The 17,290-nt window shown below is 44.4% G+C and overlaps 1 protein-coding gene across 1 annotated transcript in view; it reads right to left on the bottom strand.

The window, feature by feature from the left end:
• Nucleotides 1–17,290, bottom strand: part of tnc (tenectin) — a 37,120-nt gene that overhangs the window by 15,569 nt on the left and 4,261 nt on the right. Inside the window, exon 3 of the mRNA XM_043211750.2 lies at nt 4,768–4,882. Within this exon, the coding sequence (XP_043067685.1) occupies nt 4,768–4,861 (94 nt within the window). The 5' untranslated portion in view covers nt 4,862–4,882. The remainder of the gene's footprint in view (nt 1–4,767; nt 4,883–17,290) is intronic.

Genomic DNA, 17,290 nt, shown 5'->3' with positions numbered 1-17,290 from the left:
GGGCTTGTTAGCGTGCTGGCGTTTCTTAGACAGCGATTAGCAGCTGGCGCCAGGCTGAATGTCTAATTGGGAGCTGAAGTGCATGGCCAATTGCTGGGAATGCAATTCTAGGGTCCGGTTCCGTCCTGGCCTGTCCGGGATCGTCCGGTTCCAGAATCCCCCAACACGTCATAAACGGCAATTAGCAGCAGAGACAGAAAATGGCAAATTGGGTCAGGGCGGCTGCTAATTGCCATAAATATGAATAAAAGCCAACAGCGTTTAGACGTTTTATTAACATTTCGAACACGTTTTTGGACCGGCAAGCGGCAAGTGGAAACCGGCGACGTGTTATACAAATCCAAATTAGCATATTCACGGCGAGAAACTGCATAAAATGCCAAAACAGAAATAGCCCCCGACTGGCCACGACAAGTTCAAGTTCAATGACATCAAACAATAATAGGGAAATGCCAACGGACTAGCATACATAATATGAGCTATGATTATGGCATCCAGCAGCACACACAAAAACAGAAAACAAGCCCCACAAGATATGGTATGGTAGAGGTGTCTGTATATCTATCGGCCTGAGAAATCGCTGCTTGTATACATATTGTATTACCTTGCCAGCCGGTGTTTTGCTCTACTAAACAAGATGATATTCATTTGCATTTCCAACTGCTAGTGGGTTTCTACCGAGATGGCTCGAGAAAAGCCCAAAGAAAAATTACAGCAATCATTGGAAACCATTTCATTGTCAAGGTGAAAGGGGACGTGGCCGCTGCCGCAGCCGCTATAGCTGCCGTGAAGGCGTTAATAGCCAAATTGTGTAATTGCAATTGTAACGACTTTTGGGCTTTCGATGTTACCGTTACACACACAATTGCCGGCAGATAACCGCAAGCTTATTTACTTAAATGAAATTAGCCCAGTCCAATCCCCCAGTGCTCCACCAATCTATCCGAGACCTTGTCGCAGGAAGTGGGGAATTTAAAGCTGATAAAATCAAAAGAACAGCCAGCTGCCTGCCTCCGTTTCCTCGCCACGGTTTCTTCCGCCTCCAAAGCCTCCGGTTCACACGCTTCCTCGTCTTGCTCTTCTTCTGGCCATTTAATTGGAGAATCAAGTGCACCGACTCTCGGAACTCAAAGTGGCTGGCCCTTTGGCGGTATCCGACCCGGGGTACTGGGTCGTTGCCCTCGCCCCCTCACAGAGCCGAGATGCTTTCGAGCCAAGTTGCGTGGGTCGGATCAGCGCAAACTAAGTGGCTCCGTGTTCGGGCATTTAAGCCGAACAAATGTGTCTTTTATGAGTGTCTCGAGTCCATGGTCAATTTATCATATCAACTGGGAGACAGACCTGAGAAGAGCTTACACTCGGGGAAATTGTTTCAATTATAAACTGAATATATTTGAATCAGTAATTCTTCAGCTTTAGGTAGTGGTAGTTTTTAAGGGACTTTAGTCTTAGGCCTGATTATTAACTATAATGGTACTATATACAATATCATATCGACTACTATTTTTCTCTAGTGTACAGCTTCTGTCACAGCTTAGATTCATCCAAAATTTTGACAAATTGATGAACGACTCTGGGGGAGGCGACCGACGTTGGTGGGCCGAAACATAAACAAACAGAATCTTCAGACAAAAATGAATCTCGGCGGGAAAATAATGAAAGGAAAGTTGTCGAGCTGCTTAGCTAAGCATAAATGCTTATTTATGGCCAAAAGTCAATGGGAGTTTGGGGCGGCAACTTCTAATTGTGTCACTGACGAAAGTTTCTCCGCCCCAATAGGCTGGCGAATCTCACGTCGCGTCTCGGGTCGCGGATGGGTTATGGCGACTCCGCAACCCGTTCTGCGGGCTGCCAGTTCGTGATCTTCGGCTCGAGTACTTGTTCTCTAAGTGGCTATGAAATTCCAAAGCCACGCATCACCATCGCCATCTCCATCGCCATATCGGTCAATGGTCAGTGCTTTTTGGCTTTGGCTTTTGCCCAGTTTGTTTGTTGGGCAAACACAGCACACTGACCACTCTCCATGTGTGTTTGCATATATGAAATATTTAAGGAGGGATCAGGAAGCTATGGATACCGTTGGTGAGCAGCTAGCCACGCGATAAGCCAAATCCGCCTTGCCACTTGACATTGAACCTGAGAACCGAGGGGTCTGGGGACCAGGGGGTTCGTGGTCCGTGGCAGAAATGTTAATTATATGCGCGTGGCTCTAAGCTGATGACTGGAGCGGGGGAATCTTGATTAACGCTTCGCCAGTAAGCAACTTCTAGCCTCCGACTAACGTCCAACATCCAGCATCATCTTCTTGGCCCTGGGCCAGGCCAGGGATGATGACGCTGCCGTTGATGACATCAGCTACGTCGTGCAATTAATATCAAACCATAATGATGTGTACCTGTTACTTAAGTTACCTGGAGCCTCCGTCCCGTCTAAAAAAGTCTATCGTGGCTAAAAGTTCTGCTGGCACGCACAGGCCATCGATACTGCCTGGCTAATACAAGCTAATTAGGCACATCCAAGCTTCAAGCTTCAAGCTTGAAAATTGAAGCTCGCTGGATGCTTCCGCAAAACTGCCATAAAGATTACGGGGCCCGTAAAGCGGCGATTTATATGCGCAATAAACAAAAATATTGAAGATCTTCGTGCCCGGGCACTAATGCCTTTGTAATTGGTTATAAATTAAGAAATCACAAAAAACTCGTCAATGGGACTCGGACTTGGAGCCGTAAAGGTAATCGAAATCGGATAGCTGGGAAATGGGACGGGAGATACTACATAGACGGACTAGGTTCAGTGACCATGTAGGTGTCAATTGCCCAAGAACCTTCCAGCATTTGAAAATAATTAAGATTCTTCTGCAGAAATTAAGGATTTTCTTCCCAAATGGCATTGGCTTTACCAACCCAAAATTTTATTTATAATCGAGCTTCAAGATTCTTTAATAAGCATGAGAAAAAATCGTAGAATCGTTACTTCACAAGCTGATTATCGAATACGCCCCATCGAGCAAATCACAGTGTGTCTTATAAAATAGTGATAATGTGTGGCAGCTACTGATTGTCCGAATTTGAATTCGGAACCGACCTTGGGACTGGAGTTGATGGTCAGTGAAACTGCACACGATGCCAACACGAAAAACTCTTGAAAATGTTTCAGAGATATCTCCATCTCGATGGCGATGACAAACAATTGGCATAGATCGGTGGATCCATCGATCGACTCATCGATCGGTCGATTTGCTGCTATTGTTATGACGCAAATGCCACTTGTTGTGAAGTATCTCAAAGATACGTTTTTTCGCGCTAGTCGCTTAGAGTATTGATTTATTGCCGGCCGCTGTCGACGGTTCTGTCGGCGGTCGGCAGTCGGCGGGGTTTTAGAACGAGATACAAATGTATCGCTATCTGTATCTGTTGAGTCATGCGGCGGCTGCCACCTCATACATGGGATTTATAATGGAACAATTCAATTACGAGGGCATGCTGGGAAACTTTACCTTACACTTCTGAACCGCCGAAGTTCATCAAACTCGAGTCCATTAGGCAGCTTTTTTTCAGTTTGATTTTCTCGCTATTTCTGTGGTGCGATGGGCTTGTTAGTGTAACCGATTTGTGACTGTGTGTAATAATCAATAAATAGGTGAGAAAGCCTGGCGGGGAATCTATCTTTAAAACACCATGGGTTCTCCGGCTAACAGCCTCCATTACCCAGCATTCAGCACCCATCGCCCAACCAGCCATCATCCATTCACAAATTCTTTCTGGCTCTCAACTTTATTTCCCTCTTTGTCAGATACATTTCCATATGCAGCTCGACGGAGGCCTCTCGGACATGTGTTAATGAAAATTCCAAGAATTCTGAATGCAGGTATTGGATGGATAGATAGCTGGGACGGAGGGACACTGGGAGAGTCGGAGGCACTAGGTCGAATGTGGGTCAACGAGCTGACTATTGTCGCCTATCGTTTTGACTAGGCCAAATCAGTCAGAGACGGAGCTGGAGTCTGGAGTCTGTTTATTGAAAGCCCATTAAACAATGGACTTGTGGGCCTCCTCGCCGGTTATGGACTAGATGATTGGTGGGTACTTATGGTACCCATAGCTATAGCATACATGTGTGTATGATGACCGATATATGGTTAGGTAGGCTTGGAAAATACTTCGTTCTGCATTCTTTATGAGTTTCTACTCTTTTTGGGTTTATTTGAAGGCGTTCTGTGAGTTCTGTGTTTAAACAAGTCGTTAAATCGAACACGCCCAAAAGGAAGACACCGTTGCAATGCCTTTTATTGCCTCGGCAAATGTGAAAGTTAACACATTGCTTAGTTTGGTAAGGCAGATGCAGATACAGATACTGAGCCAGGGGCCAAATGATGGCCGACACCATTAGCACTTGCCTTTAATTATGACCGCTTTTGGGTGCCAGTCGCATTCAATTTAAATGGAAATGCATCACACAATCGAATTTGGGACACTGGGTTCTTAATTAGATTTTCGTTTCGTTTCCGATTCTGTTGCCTAAAATGCAACAGACTTTTTCCCTTGACCCATGACCCTGGACAAGTGCGTCTCGGAAACGGCAGCTGTTGCCATCTGACGGCAATTAGTTACAATGGCTTTAATTAGGCTTCGGCACTCGGCATTATTTATGGCAAAGTAATCAGTACAGATGGGAGGATATACGTACTGCATTGCCCGAATTACGAGTAGAGAGTAAGTACTCTTATGTGGCTAAACGTAATTTATGTTGACATAATAAACCACTTACCGGCTTGTGTGGGTATCAGGACCATGGCCACTAGGATGAGCGCCAGGCTAAGCAGCTCCTCGAGTCCCGGCGGACTCGAACGTCTCCTTGTCATCTTGCTGTTGTTGTTGTGGAACTGTGGGATGAATAGAGAATAGAGATCTGGATTTAGTAAGGAGCCATCACAAATGAGGGGGTGTGGGTAACATTTAACCCTTAAACAACAATCAAATCGCACCGCAATATGTTCCTTAAACGACAGGCACTTCATTAAAAAAGCATGACAAGGCGCATGCCGCTCATGCTTGCCCCAAACCGAGGCGTCTCAATTTATTTGAGCATCCTTTTTCTTTCTTTTCTTTTTTTTTGGGTGGTATTTGAAAATTTTCAATGGTCTCACAAAAGCAATTTACGTGCACAAACAGCAGAAATTGCGGGTAAGGGGTGGCGGCGGTGGTAGCGTTGACATGTGAGCCACCACCGTACCACCGCACCACCACTAAACACGCAAACCCATCTCGTATCCCGTGTCCTGTGTCCTGTTCGACTGTCCTGTTTCGTTTTCGGTCTGGCCTGACTGGCTGTTTTTCTTCAATTGTTTGCGGAAATCACTTGTTTGCCGATTTGACAGATGTGCAATTTTCCCTGACATGCCCGCTGTCCCTTCACCCTCCATCCCTCTTTCAACTTTTTGGGCCAGAGGTCAGAAATCCTTGGCCCTGGATGTCTCTGTGTACTCTCTTATCCTGCCCCAAAAAAATGTCTCTCCTGCCATGTTCCCTGGCGCTGATTGAAAATGTCAGGCGCACGCAGAAGTAAACTTCCAGAAATTGGACAACTTCTCCTCCTCCCAAAACCTACTCTGGTTCGGTTTGGTGATATAATTAGCAGGCGGCAACCGCCACATATCACGGCTTATCGGCTGACAACTGCCCAACAGGATTATATTCGTATAAACGTATATAGCCGGGTTTATTGTCGCCGGATAATGGCCTAGACTGACGTCACATACGCTTCATATTTTCATTTATTAGCCCACTTTTCCTTTCCGGCTTTTATTTGCTTTATGTTACTTTAATCAAGTCCCAGGAGATGCAACACGTGATTCCATCCATCGAGGGGTGGCTCTCCTCAAGGTACTCCTCAAGGAGGGGTGGATATTGAGCACTCCGGTGCCCGGGATACGGGCACGGGGATTCTGAGGGTCTGCACTGCGTAAGGCGGAGGGTTGGCGGCTTAAATGGACTTGTATTCGGCGGAGGCGTGGCTGTTGGGTGTGTGTTATCCAATTTTGTACATTCCATAAAGCAATAAAACTTCCTAAACCTAAGCACAATGGGCCGGAAGCTGGCAAGTGTGGAAATTAATGATGGGATTTTACCTATAATTTGGTGCCTACTTAATCTTTATTTCCCTTATCTGCTATAAGCAGAGGATTTTTATATTTATCGGATTATCAATAGATTTTTGAGAGATTTTGTTAAAAAGAACTCAATACTTTCGAACATGTGCTCAGATTGTTTTTAATAAAGGCTGAAGTCCAATTATTATAACTTGTCCATTTTAGGAGTATCTATAAGAATCTTTTTTACTTTAAAGCTATAATAAGTATCTATTATTAGCAATTCAAAAATTCATCCCATTGTCGTAGAGTTTGTCACAAGCGTACCACCATCTGGGGATTCCACTTGTGGGGCCTTCAGCTGGCAGCTTCCCTTTCTGGAATTCTCTTGAAATCTGAGTGGTTTCGGTTACGCCCCCCGCCTTCTATACTTTCCCCCTTGGGCGGGAATATGCCTTTCCTGGCTCGCTAACGAAACAAGCAAATAAAAATCGGCTAATGCTTGGCTCGAACTGAAGCTGAAGCTGATGCCTCAGCCTCATCCTCATCATAAATGCGCGAATTGTGCTCATTAAAATGCAGGCTAGTTTGGGGAGTGGGTAGTGGGGAGAGGGTAGAGAAAAGAGGAGAATGGAGACTGGAGAATGGGGCAGGAGCAGCACCCGGGAGCAGCACAAATAGCATTTGCTGCGTGCCGTGGCAACAGCAACAAAATAACGAGGAGTATGCAACACACGAAGCCGCCTCGGTCAAGTTGAAAGATTGCAAAGATGCTGCTGCTTTTGATGTTGTTGCTGTAAGTGTTGTTGTTGGTGTTGCTTCTTTTGCTGGATCTGTTGCTGTGGCTGGTTTGGTAAAGATATAGCTGATTCTACAGCCGGAGAGACGCGGCATGTTGATGACGAGTTGACATGACGAGCGACAATAACAATAATGATAATCTTACACGGTCGCGATGATGACGATGGCATTGCTGTTGCTGTTGCCAATGATAATAATGATGATGATGATTCTGCTAGTCAGTCAACCCGACAACGGAAGCGACACAAACTGGCTATTAGTTGCCGGCCAAAATGGCACTTGTTCCAATGCTATTAGCAACACACGAGCAACATGTTGCTCCTTGGCAACTAGCAACGGCTGGCAAGCTAGCAGCAACTTGTTGCGGTAATTATTCTGCCATATGTTGTTGCTATTCTTGTTTTTGTTGTTGTCTTGGCTAAATGGTAAACAATTTTTATTCTTCAGCATTTCAGTATTTGGGTTAAGACCAAATAAAGGGGTGGTCACCAGAAGCGACCAGCCACCAGCCACCAGCCACCAGAAGCCAGCTGCCAGAGTCTCCAGCCTGGCATCTCCATGACACACATTCAATTTGTGAATGAAGTGGCCAAAAAAAGGAAAAACAAAAACTCCAGAGAGATGAAAACTCTTTTTTTTTTTTTTGTTTTACCAAAAAACCAAAACGAGGCAGGCGCTTGTTAAAACAAACATGGCATAAAGGCGGGACCGGTGAAAAATCGGTCATGGGAAATTTGCAAGATTTTAAGGGGGTAAGTAAATAAACAAAAAGAAAAGCAACCAGCAACTTGCAACAGGCATCTTGCTACTTGCTACTTGCAACTGGCACAAGGGCAAGGCAATGCATCTTTATGAAAAATGTATTCAGGTTCAGGTTCAGGAGGAGTAGCAACGGCTCATGCGTGAAGTAGTTGCAGTATTTGCATAGAACTGCCCACGAGAGGTTAGACTCTGGAAACTGGACACTGGACAGCTAGAGTATCTGGGGGATACTATATCTGGGGGATACAATGTAGGTACATGCGTGCAGCTGTAGCTGGAGATCCCCAGTTGGCAGTTCCCAGTTCCCAGTTGCAAGCTCTCGTTCCCCATTTCTCATCTCCCAGTTGCACAAATTGCAGCTGCAAAAGCTGCAACATAGCAGCATCAGCTCTAATATAAATGGCAGCCACCTTGGCTCGGATCGGGCAACAACAAAAATTTACATTTTACCAAGGCAGACGATCGTCGGCGGCGGCCTCAATGGAGGGTGGGAAAATTTCCCAGTCTATAGAATCATGGGCAGCATTTTGACAGTCTTGAACGAAGGCGAAGGGGTGGAGTGGGTTGTGCCTTCGTTAGCATATCAAAAGGTGTCTCTTGTCAGAGAGCTATCTTGTGTCGGCTGTCGTGTTGCTGGCTCGCTACGAAGGTAGATTTGTGCCACATGACCCACAAATACACTTTGGGGCACGCATCTAACGACGACCCATTGCTGCCGACAAGAGATCGCTGCCAGAGATCGATGGCAATTTGCAATTTTCAATGTTTCTGGTTGCTGGTTGCAACTTTAATTGGATTCAGCTCGGGTATCAAATTGACATTTAGCACACAAGCTAACCCATTCCCGAAGAGCCGTCAGAATGCTGCAGGTTTGACCCCAACATCGTGCGTCCATCTGGGGATATATCGTGCGTCCCTCTTTCATCCACCGATTTTTCTTTTTCTTTTTTTTATTGCTTATCTTGCATTAAACTTCTTCGATTGGAATTGGGATTGGGGATAGCTATTGCAATTTCTGTTGCCGCAGTACTGCCATGTTGCAGTGTTGCTATGTTGCTTGGCGTTAATTTGGTTTTGTGCCACACATTTAACGGTCCATCGGCAGCAGCAACAGCAACAGCAGCAATTGCAAATTGCATTTTTTTTTTTTTTGTTGTTCGTTGTTTTATTTTTATTTCTCCCGGATTCCGATTTGGATTCTATTCTGTTGGTTGTTGCACGTCATCCTCATAAATCTGCACGTTGCACGTGTGGCAACTATGGGCGCATAGTTGTGGCCAATTGGCCGAGGAAATTGCTGCTGTGGCTTGAACTCGGGATTACCGTCAATTTGTAAGAAATGTACGACCTTGCGGAGATTGGGTGCCATAATTTGAGCGGCAAGTGTTAGAAATGGGTTGGAGGACTCGGTTCTGGGGCCATTAGATGCAAATTATTGAAGCCCTCGGGCCGTTTTGTGGCCGACCTCGCTGTGCAGCGACCTTGTGGCATTTTCGGCACCAACTTGAAATTAATAAAGCTGCTCACGATCTGCAAACATAACGGTGATTCGGTGTTTGACCAAACAAAGACCCTCCGAAAAAGAAATAGAGAAGAATGGGCAGAAAAAAAAAGAATCCAAAGTGAGTCACTTGTCGGCATGCGGAAGCTGCCCAGCACGATCTGTTGCCTCCTCGGGAAGAGCTATGTGCAACGCCAACGCTCCAGCAACAGCATCAGCATCAGCAACATGCAGTAAGTAGAAACAACCAGAAGCAGAACTAACGTCCAACGCAATTTGCCATTTTCGCTGCAACACTTGAACTGGATTAGTTGCCTGCCCGCCTTGATTTGTGACAAATCTTGATGATGCTGGCTACCGTGTGCAGCATGCCACCACTCGCCTGCAGCATGCAACGCCGGCCATATGTGGATGCTGACCCACCAGCAGCCAGCAACTGTGGAAGATCGTGAGCTGATTTTATTTCAAGCCTCTTTTTTTTCGCTTGCCACAAATTTCTCTTTTTCTTGGGGTCAAGTTTGCTAGAGAAGCGTTCTGATTTCACTGAAGTTGCAACTGCAACTTGCAGCTGCCTTAGCCTTAGCCCCAGCTGCTGGCCACTAACGATTTCCAACGCCTGACTAATGAGCTTCGCCTCTGCTCAGGTCGCTTAATTAAAATCAACAACACAATTAGGCATTTCGCTGCGGGCCATTTCGCTTTCGGGGTCACTTTTCAGCGATGACCTAGCCGGGCGATTTTCCCCAATACGTGTTTATGAATTAGAGACCCCAAGCAGCCACTCGACTCCGTTTGCCCCAAAAAATACAAGCATTTACGACGCCTACACGTGTCACTTGGCAAGCCATGTTATACAATGTTACCAATCGATTTGCAAATTTAAGCCATAAACCATAGACACGCTCCATGAATTTCAATGAATCCGAAGCTAGAGATCGACAATCGATAGATATTTTAATAAAAATCAGTTTATGATTGCAATCTTCTACTGTGTTTAGCTATGTTTAGTCTCCAGTTATTTTGGGAGATTCTATCTGAAACGCCTTCTATCGGCCAGGCCAAACTGGTTCTAATTATGCCCGAAATTTGAATAGAGCCAGGCCAAAAACAGTTACCCTCAAAAGTAGACGTACGTGATTGGAGAGTAGAAATACCAAAAAAGTGGATCAATGAGCCCGGGCAATGATTACTCATGGTCGTGTAATTTGCAATTTGTGAAGTGTTTTTGGCAGAAATTCAAAACTGGGAGATGCTACCACTATGGTATGTCTATTGAGACAAAAGGCCCGGATACGTTTTTTGATAGGCGTGATGTCATTGTTTGTTGGATTAGATCTGCAAGTCACCACTGAATGCTGAGACCTGAGATGACTCCCAGTGACTCATTGGCTGGCTTGGATAATTATAAATGCCCTGGGCACTAAACTCCAAACTCCCGGCCAGAAAACAACGTCTGGGCTCTCTCTCATCCTTGGTCTGGGCCGCGTTCGAGGAATTTACTTGACTTGGCCAGTGTCTAATGCTGGCTGTAACCAGGAAATGCCAATCAATAGGGGGAATACATGCGTTCGACGGCGGCGGCGGCAGCGTCGACTTCACCGACAAAACAAATAAATTAAAAATTGCATTAAAATGTAGAAAATGTCGAGGGAAAAAAGGTTGCCTTCTGCCAGCTGATTTCGAAGGAGAGGTGGGCCTTAGTTGGGTTTTTTTCCAGGTTTCAGGCTGGGCAGGGTTCATGGCATAGCTGTGCGCTGTCAACTTGAAATCGCACGTTTTCCTACGCGCTACAAAGTCGCGTCGCGATGCCGATCGAGGAGTTGGAGTTTACAGTCTACGAGTTGGACCTGGAGCTGGAGCTGGAGATGGGCATGGGTATGGGTATGGGGTTGGAGTTGCCCGACCGTCGGACAGGGCAAAATGTGCTAAAATATGCGCAAACAGCCAAACAACCAAACAGCCATAGCCATGGGTTCTCTTCTGGCCTTTTGGTTTGGTTTTAAGTCATGGCACTCACACTCATACCCATACTATAGTACCTCCAGCTGCACATCCCAGACCAACTTCGACTCCTCCAGCGACTTTCCGCCGTCGCCGCCACCACCACCGCATATGAGTGAGTGTTTTAAATCATGCTGCCTGCCAAAGTCATGATTCATATACCGTTAGCTGCTCATTTCCACACAAATAAATCCCGAAAAGCGCATCCCATCCAGCCATCCAGCCGGCTAGCCGGCCAGGCCTAGACCAAGACCAAAACCAAGACATTCCCACTTGAGGAGCCCATCGAACGGCGCCCGGAGCACTCTGGGATCGCTCTGCCTGGGATTCTCCTCCTTATTTTTTTTTTTTTTTCTGCTCCTCCATACATACGAGAGCCTACAACCAATTTCGCATTCGCATGGATATCTCTTGCAGGTGCTCCAAGTCCAAGATTTATCAGAGAATCAAAAACGAATCGCACACTTAATTATGCATAGAGGCAATAGCATTCTTCAACATAGCCTTCAATGGAATATTTACACGTGCAGAGAAAATAATTAAAATGATGTTCCGTCATTAAGAGATGGACGTGAGATTTGGACCGGACCGGGCCAGAAACTATGGCCAGAGATTCATTGAGAAAACAAATTTGTCTTTGGCTAAAATTTCACTTTTATTTGGCCAGGCTAAGCCAGTTTATTTGTTTTGTAATGCCCGAAAAAAGGTAAAGGTAAAGGTAAAGGAAAGTGTTCTGTGAACGATATTAAAAGCGGGCAACGTGTCCAAAAAACCCTATTAAAAAAGCGAGCAAGGAAAGTGGTTGGTTTAGTAAAAGTTATGCAGGTAAATACCTTTCCGAGGGGTTCTCCAGTTACAAATATCTGTAACTGATTGTGAGGGCTATGCCGAGCCCTTTATTACGGTTACTGCACTTTACACTTTGGCTCCGGCTCATCATTAAACGGAGTTCACTAAAAAAAAGCCACACACGCGCTCCTCACTTCCGAGAATGTTCCAAAAAAAGCCAAAGAATAAAGTGAAAAATTAAACGAATGAAAGATGGCATAAAATGAAATTGAATTTCATGGCTGGTCAGCAGTGTTGGCTATTACGCTGGCAGAAGAGTTAGCTCTAAGTATGAGCCAGTGGGGGGCTATTAAACCCCCAACAGAGGCAACCAGTTTTTTCTTTCCTTTTTTTGTTACTACTAAACGAGGCGGGTTCTTAGAACCTCCGTCTCTCCGCCGTAAGAGTTTCCGCATTATGATGTTTCGTATAAATATAAATAGTTGCCATAACACTTGACTCGGAATGACTAAACGTATACGCGTATCTATCTAATTAGAAGCGCCTCCAGCGGAGGACTGGACTCTGCCCGCTATTTTGATAAATGAACTTTTTGCGCCTGAGGATGATTCTGCTCCCTCTTCAAGTCGAGAAGAAATTTTATTTTCCAAAAATTTTTAACTCAATTTATTAGCGCCTGCAAATTGGCTTCAAATTGATTTTCAACCCTCCTTTCTAGATAATTGCATAAGCCAGCCAGGCAGAGGCTGTGGAGTGAAGTGGAAAATAAATTGACTGCCCGATATATTGATATTTTCGTATAAATTATGCAGCGACATTTAAAACACGAATTTCAACTTTGCCGTCAATTTCAGGGCCATTGTTTGTTCGGCCAACTGCAAGTGTCACTCGACAAAAAGCGGATAGCGGATGGCTGCTGCTACTGACCCGTCCTGTCGCTTCGAAAATGGCAAAACATTTATTTTGCATTTCAATTAGAAGCCACAATCCGGCCGTATTGTTCGGCTCAGCTTTAAGCCAGGTGCTGGGGCACAAACAAAAAGGGTTGCACATACCAACAGCACTTGAGGGCAATGGAGTCAAGTGGGCAAAACAATGGGGAAGCGTCGGAATTTCCCCTGCCCGGCAGGAGGATCTGTGACAAGGATGCACACGGCACTCTTCAATAATGAGCGCCATGTCTAAGGATGAAAGTTACAGGATACAGGCTCAAAGCTCCGCCTGCTTCTACCTTTTTTTCATTTGTTTCTGCTGTCAAGGCACGCACCTTGCCACCCAAACTCTGGATGCTTTGATTGCTTCCCTGCCGCATAAATTAGAGTCTCTGCCACAAACCCATCTCTTGCATCCTGCTCTGTTTGCTTCATTTCGCGACTCAATTTGCTGACTTTTATTGTTTCAGCACCGAGAACGAATGCACTGCTAAATTATTTATTTATGCAAATTGAAGCAGTTAAGCACCCGACTGCAGGCGAACATAAAGAACTGCATCAGCCATTTGTTTGCCAGCCAATTTATCATTGCATACTTTTGCGGGAGCGACAGACTGATGTCTCAATTACCTTTTACCTGTTTTCTTTTTGTTTTACCAATATATATCATGGGACATACCTGCAAAGAAAGAGATAAGAATTGATTAGCTATTTTATTAAAACTTCAGATCTGGTTATAAGCATCACAATAGACAGATACTGGCAGAACCTGTAGAAAACAAGAGTCAAGTTTCATGAATTTGGGTCAGCTAGATAGGGGCCAGCAAACCCCAAAGAAAACAAACAAAAACGAGATACATTTATTTATATATTTATAATTCATGTGTCAGAACCTCAAAAAATGTGGCTGAGCGAGGGAGGGCAACTGTTTATTATGCGGACATATTTAATTGAACTGATTTATATTTATTTGAGCTTATGCTGCTGTTTATTTTACGCATCAGATGTGACTAACCGGAGCGAAATGTGAAACGGGGGAAGTGCCTTTGATCGCACAGCAGTGACAGACAGAACAAGCCGCTGATTAAATTCCACATGAAAGCTGAACTTTCGACAGGGTGCTTCAAATTTATTGGGAGCCGTAAAAAATTAAGGAGAGAATCCGAGTGGCTTCCAGCTCATTATAGATTTTAACCGCAGTCGTAGACTTAAGGCCCGTAATGAGCCCAATTTTATTAGTCATTCGGGCCGATCGATCTCCATATCATCGCTCTTCTCACACATCTATTTCCCATTTGCAAAAAAAGACTTAACTGTATTTCTTTTTATGGCTTACTTATTTACTTGCAATACAATGGAAACTAATTTCATTCACGAAACGTAGAAACACATCTTCCCCTTCTCCGCCTTTTTTTTATCATTTCTTACATTTTTTTCTCAAGTTTCTGCTGCCCGGGGCTCGAAACTTGTTTTTTTGGGATTTCGCCGATTTCTTTTGACTATTCAAGCGCGCTGACTCTGACGCAGGCGACGACTTTTCGCATATTTTCTCACAAAAGAATTTCTCGATCTCCGCGTCCACAGATCGAGCCAACTCGCAGTTCGATTTGACTATTTTGACGGTTATTTCTTCTACCTTGCCCCGAGGGTAATTGCAGCCGTTTGAATTAATTTATTGGCTTTCCAGTTGGGCTCTTTGATACTTTTTGGCCATATTCCGTTGACTTAATTGTGCTGCTGGCCCCTATAACTGTTATTTTTGTGTCGGCCGCTTGGACCCGTTTTCTGTTTGGCAAGCTAATAAGCAGCAAATATATTTAATTTGTGCATTGGATGTTGACACCTTGACCGCATTGTATTGGCCTGGCCCTAAAACCCCGGTCTTACGGCCTTATGGGCCATTATTCGAGCAATTTTGAAATTGAATCGAATTATTGTATATTTTCTAGCCTTAAGAGCCATAACAAATTGCCAGCCAGGGCTTTTTCGATAATGTCCCGAAATGGCTGTTGAGGGTCTCGCCCATCCTTTTGGCCAAATGGCCGGCTGCATTACCACTTTCAGTCATGGCCATTAGCAGGCAGTTGGCAAGTGCATTAGCGGCATGATAACAGGCATTACGCATACGCCAGGTGGGCCAGAAGCCGGGCTAGAAGCTAAGCCAATCGTCCATTAAAATCTGTGCCGCACTTTTTCTTTCTACCGTCTGACACTTTCTTGGCTATTGAACTCGAAAAGCTCAAAACGTAAAACTGAAAACGGAAAAAAGCATCGGTGTGCTGCAAACCAGATCGCCGCCGAAAGAAATATCAGCAGCTCTGGCAACAACAATTTGGGTTAGAGAAATTTGCGCCCCGCGACGACACACTTTGGCTTTCAGCTCTTTGGCCAACTTGGGTTCTTGTGGCAAGTTCCACATCGAACGAAGAAGTCTGTGTGGTTCTAGACCACGATTTAACCTTGGCTTGGGCTGCTTGGGCGTAATGCGAGACAAGTGTCGTCGCTTAGTCGTAATGTGCTTAGTTGCGCTTACTTTCTTTGCCTGCCAATGTATCTGAAACTGGGAGTATCTGCGTATCTGTGTATTCGCGTATCTGTGTAGCTGTGCCCATAGCAACACCAACACACAAAAGACAGCAACAATGCTAATGCCGCACATAAACCGATTTACTCAATTAAACTTTAAAATCACAAAGCCAAAAAAAAGTAATGTGACGGGAATGATGTTTAGTTTGGTTTGGTTTTCTTTTCTTTGTTTTTTATCTTTTGTATATCTTCAAGTATATTTTGCGCGGAAAAATAGCCAAGGTAAGCTATTGGCAAAATTCAGAAATAGGATAGAAAAACGGCCAACGTCACAGTTCAATTTGGGGTCTGCATTTTGAATAGCTATCTAAGGCTGATAATGTTTTTGAAAAAAGGCTAATGGGTTTTGATTCGATTATTGCGGTGAATCAAATACATAAATATTAGGATAATTTAAAATTATTAAACTGGTATTGAACTACTATTCAATAACGTAAGCTCTTGCTATAAAATAAATTCTTAAATTTGCCAACATTTCAAACCTTTCTGTTTAAGGTTGAAATCCAAAAGCAAACATCTCACCCATATTCAATGCTTTTTGGCCATCGACAGGGCAGGTTTGTATGTTATGAGTTCATAGACACATAGGCCGTAATCGGATTAACTGATAGCCGAGTGTCGCAGTCACGCCCGGAGTGGCTTGCATCTGTCAGATACGAGATGCGAGTAAGCGATACTGACAGATACGAGATGCATGACCCGTCCTCGGCTCATTAGGCTTTCGCACAGCTTTTCACTCAATTAGCGCAGCATATCATTTGCATACTGTGAGTCTAATTAAATTATGTTATATGACGAGCTACTCCTCTGGCTATGGCTCCCTCCTGTCATGTCTGGGCCATGTCATTTTCCGTTCTGAGGCCTAACGGCAAAATGTTAGCCCAACAATGAGACATTAGCCTGGGCGAGCCTATCATTATGTAATTTGTTGGGTCCCGGAATCAGAAAGCTCTGGCTGTAGCTCCTGGCATGAGCTGATGTCAGAGCTCAGGTGCCGCATCATAACTTAAAATAGTAGCCAAGTCAAGACGAGCCCAGCCATGTTGTCTTCAAGCCAATTAAATATTTTAAAGACTTTTTTTTCTTTTTTTTTTTTTTTTGGTTTCTGCGCATTTTGGTAGAACGGGCAGCTAGCTGTCCTCTTCAGTTGCTTTTAATCTTTCTTTTAAAAAGACGAAAATTAAAATAAATTAACATAAAGTTAAAGAAAGAACCCAAGAGGCGAGTCGAGGCCATAGAACATTTTAGCAACCTGATGCAGTGGCTGTCTTAATTGTCATGATAATGTGGTATCTGAGTACTTCTTGGCTCAAATTCAATATTGAAAGTGACTCTCGAAAGTCACATAATCAGTTGGGCTACAGTTCATCAAACTCTCTTGTGGCTGCGTATTAAGTATACGCCGTGTAAGCCCTCCGATAAGCTCGTAAAAAGTTTGTTCCGTAAACTTTCTGCCACGATTGCCCCCCATCGGTGAGTGATGGAGTTCTAACAAAGTTTCTGCCATCCATCTATCTATCCATCTATCTATGTATCTGTCTTCTTGGCCCGGGGCAGCGGAAGTGCTCACAGTTGGGCCAAATTGAAGCCTCAATCCCCGATTTTTATTCAATCCACCGACAACCGCAGTCGGAGTCCCAGTCACAGTCGCAAAACCGCACAACTTAAAGTGCCTTAAGTCGAGGCATTTATGTCATTATTGACACTGCCTGACTGCCTGCCTGGCATTTTCGTTTTTAATTAAAATACTGCAGCAGATGTGCAAAAAAAAAATAAAGGAAAATAATATTAAATAGAGGAAAAAAGAAATTCTAGAAAAAATGCTGAAAC

This window comes from Drosophila bipectinata, chromosome 3R (assembly GCF_030179905.1).
Source record: "Drosophila bipectinata strain 14024-0381.07 chromosome 3R, DbipHiC1v2, whole genome shotgun sequence".
NCBI lineage: Eukaryota > Metazoa > Arthropoda > Insecta > Diptera > Drosophilidae > Drosophila > Drosophila bipectinata.
The sequence above is the reverse complement of the archived record's forward strand: the minus strand, read 5'-3'. Positions and strand labels throughout refer to the sequence as shown.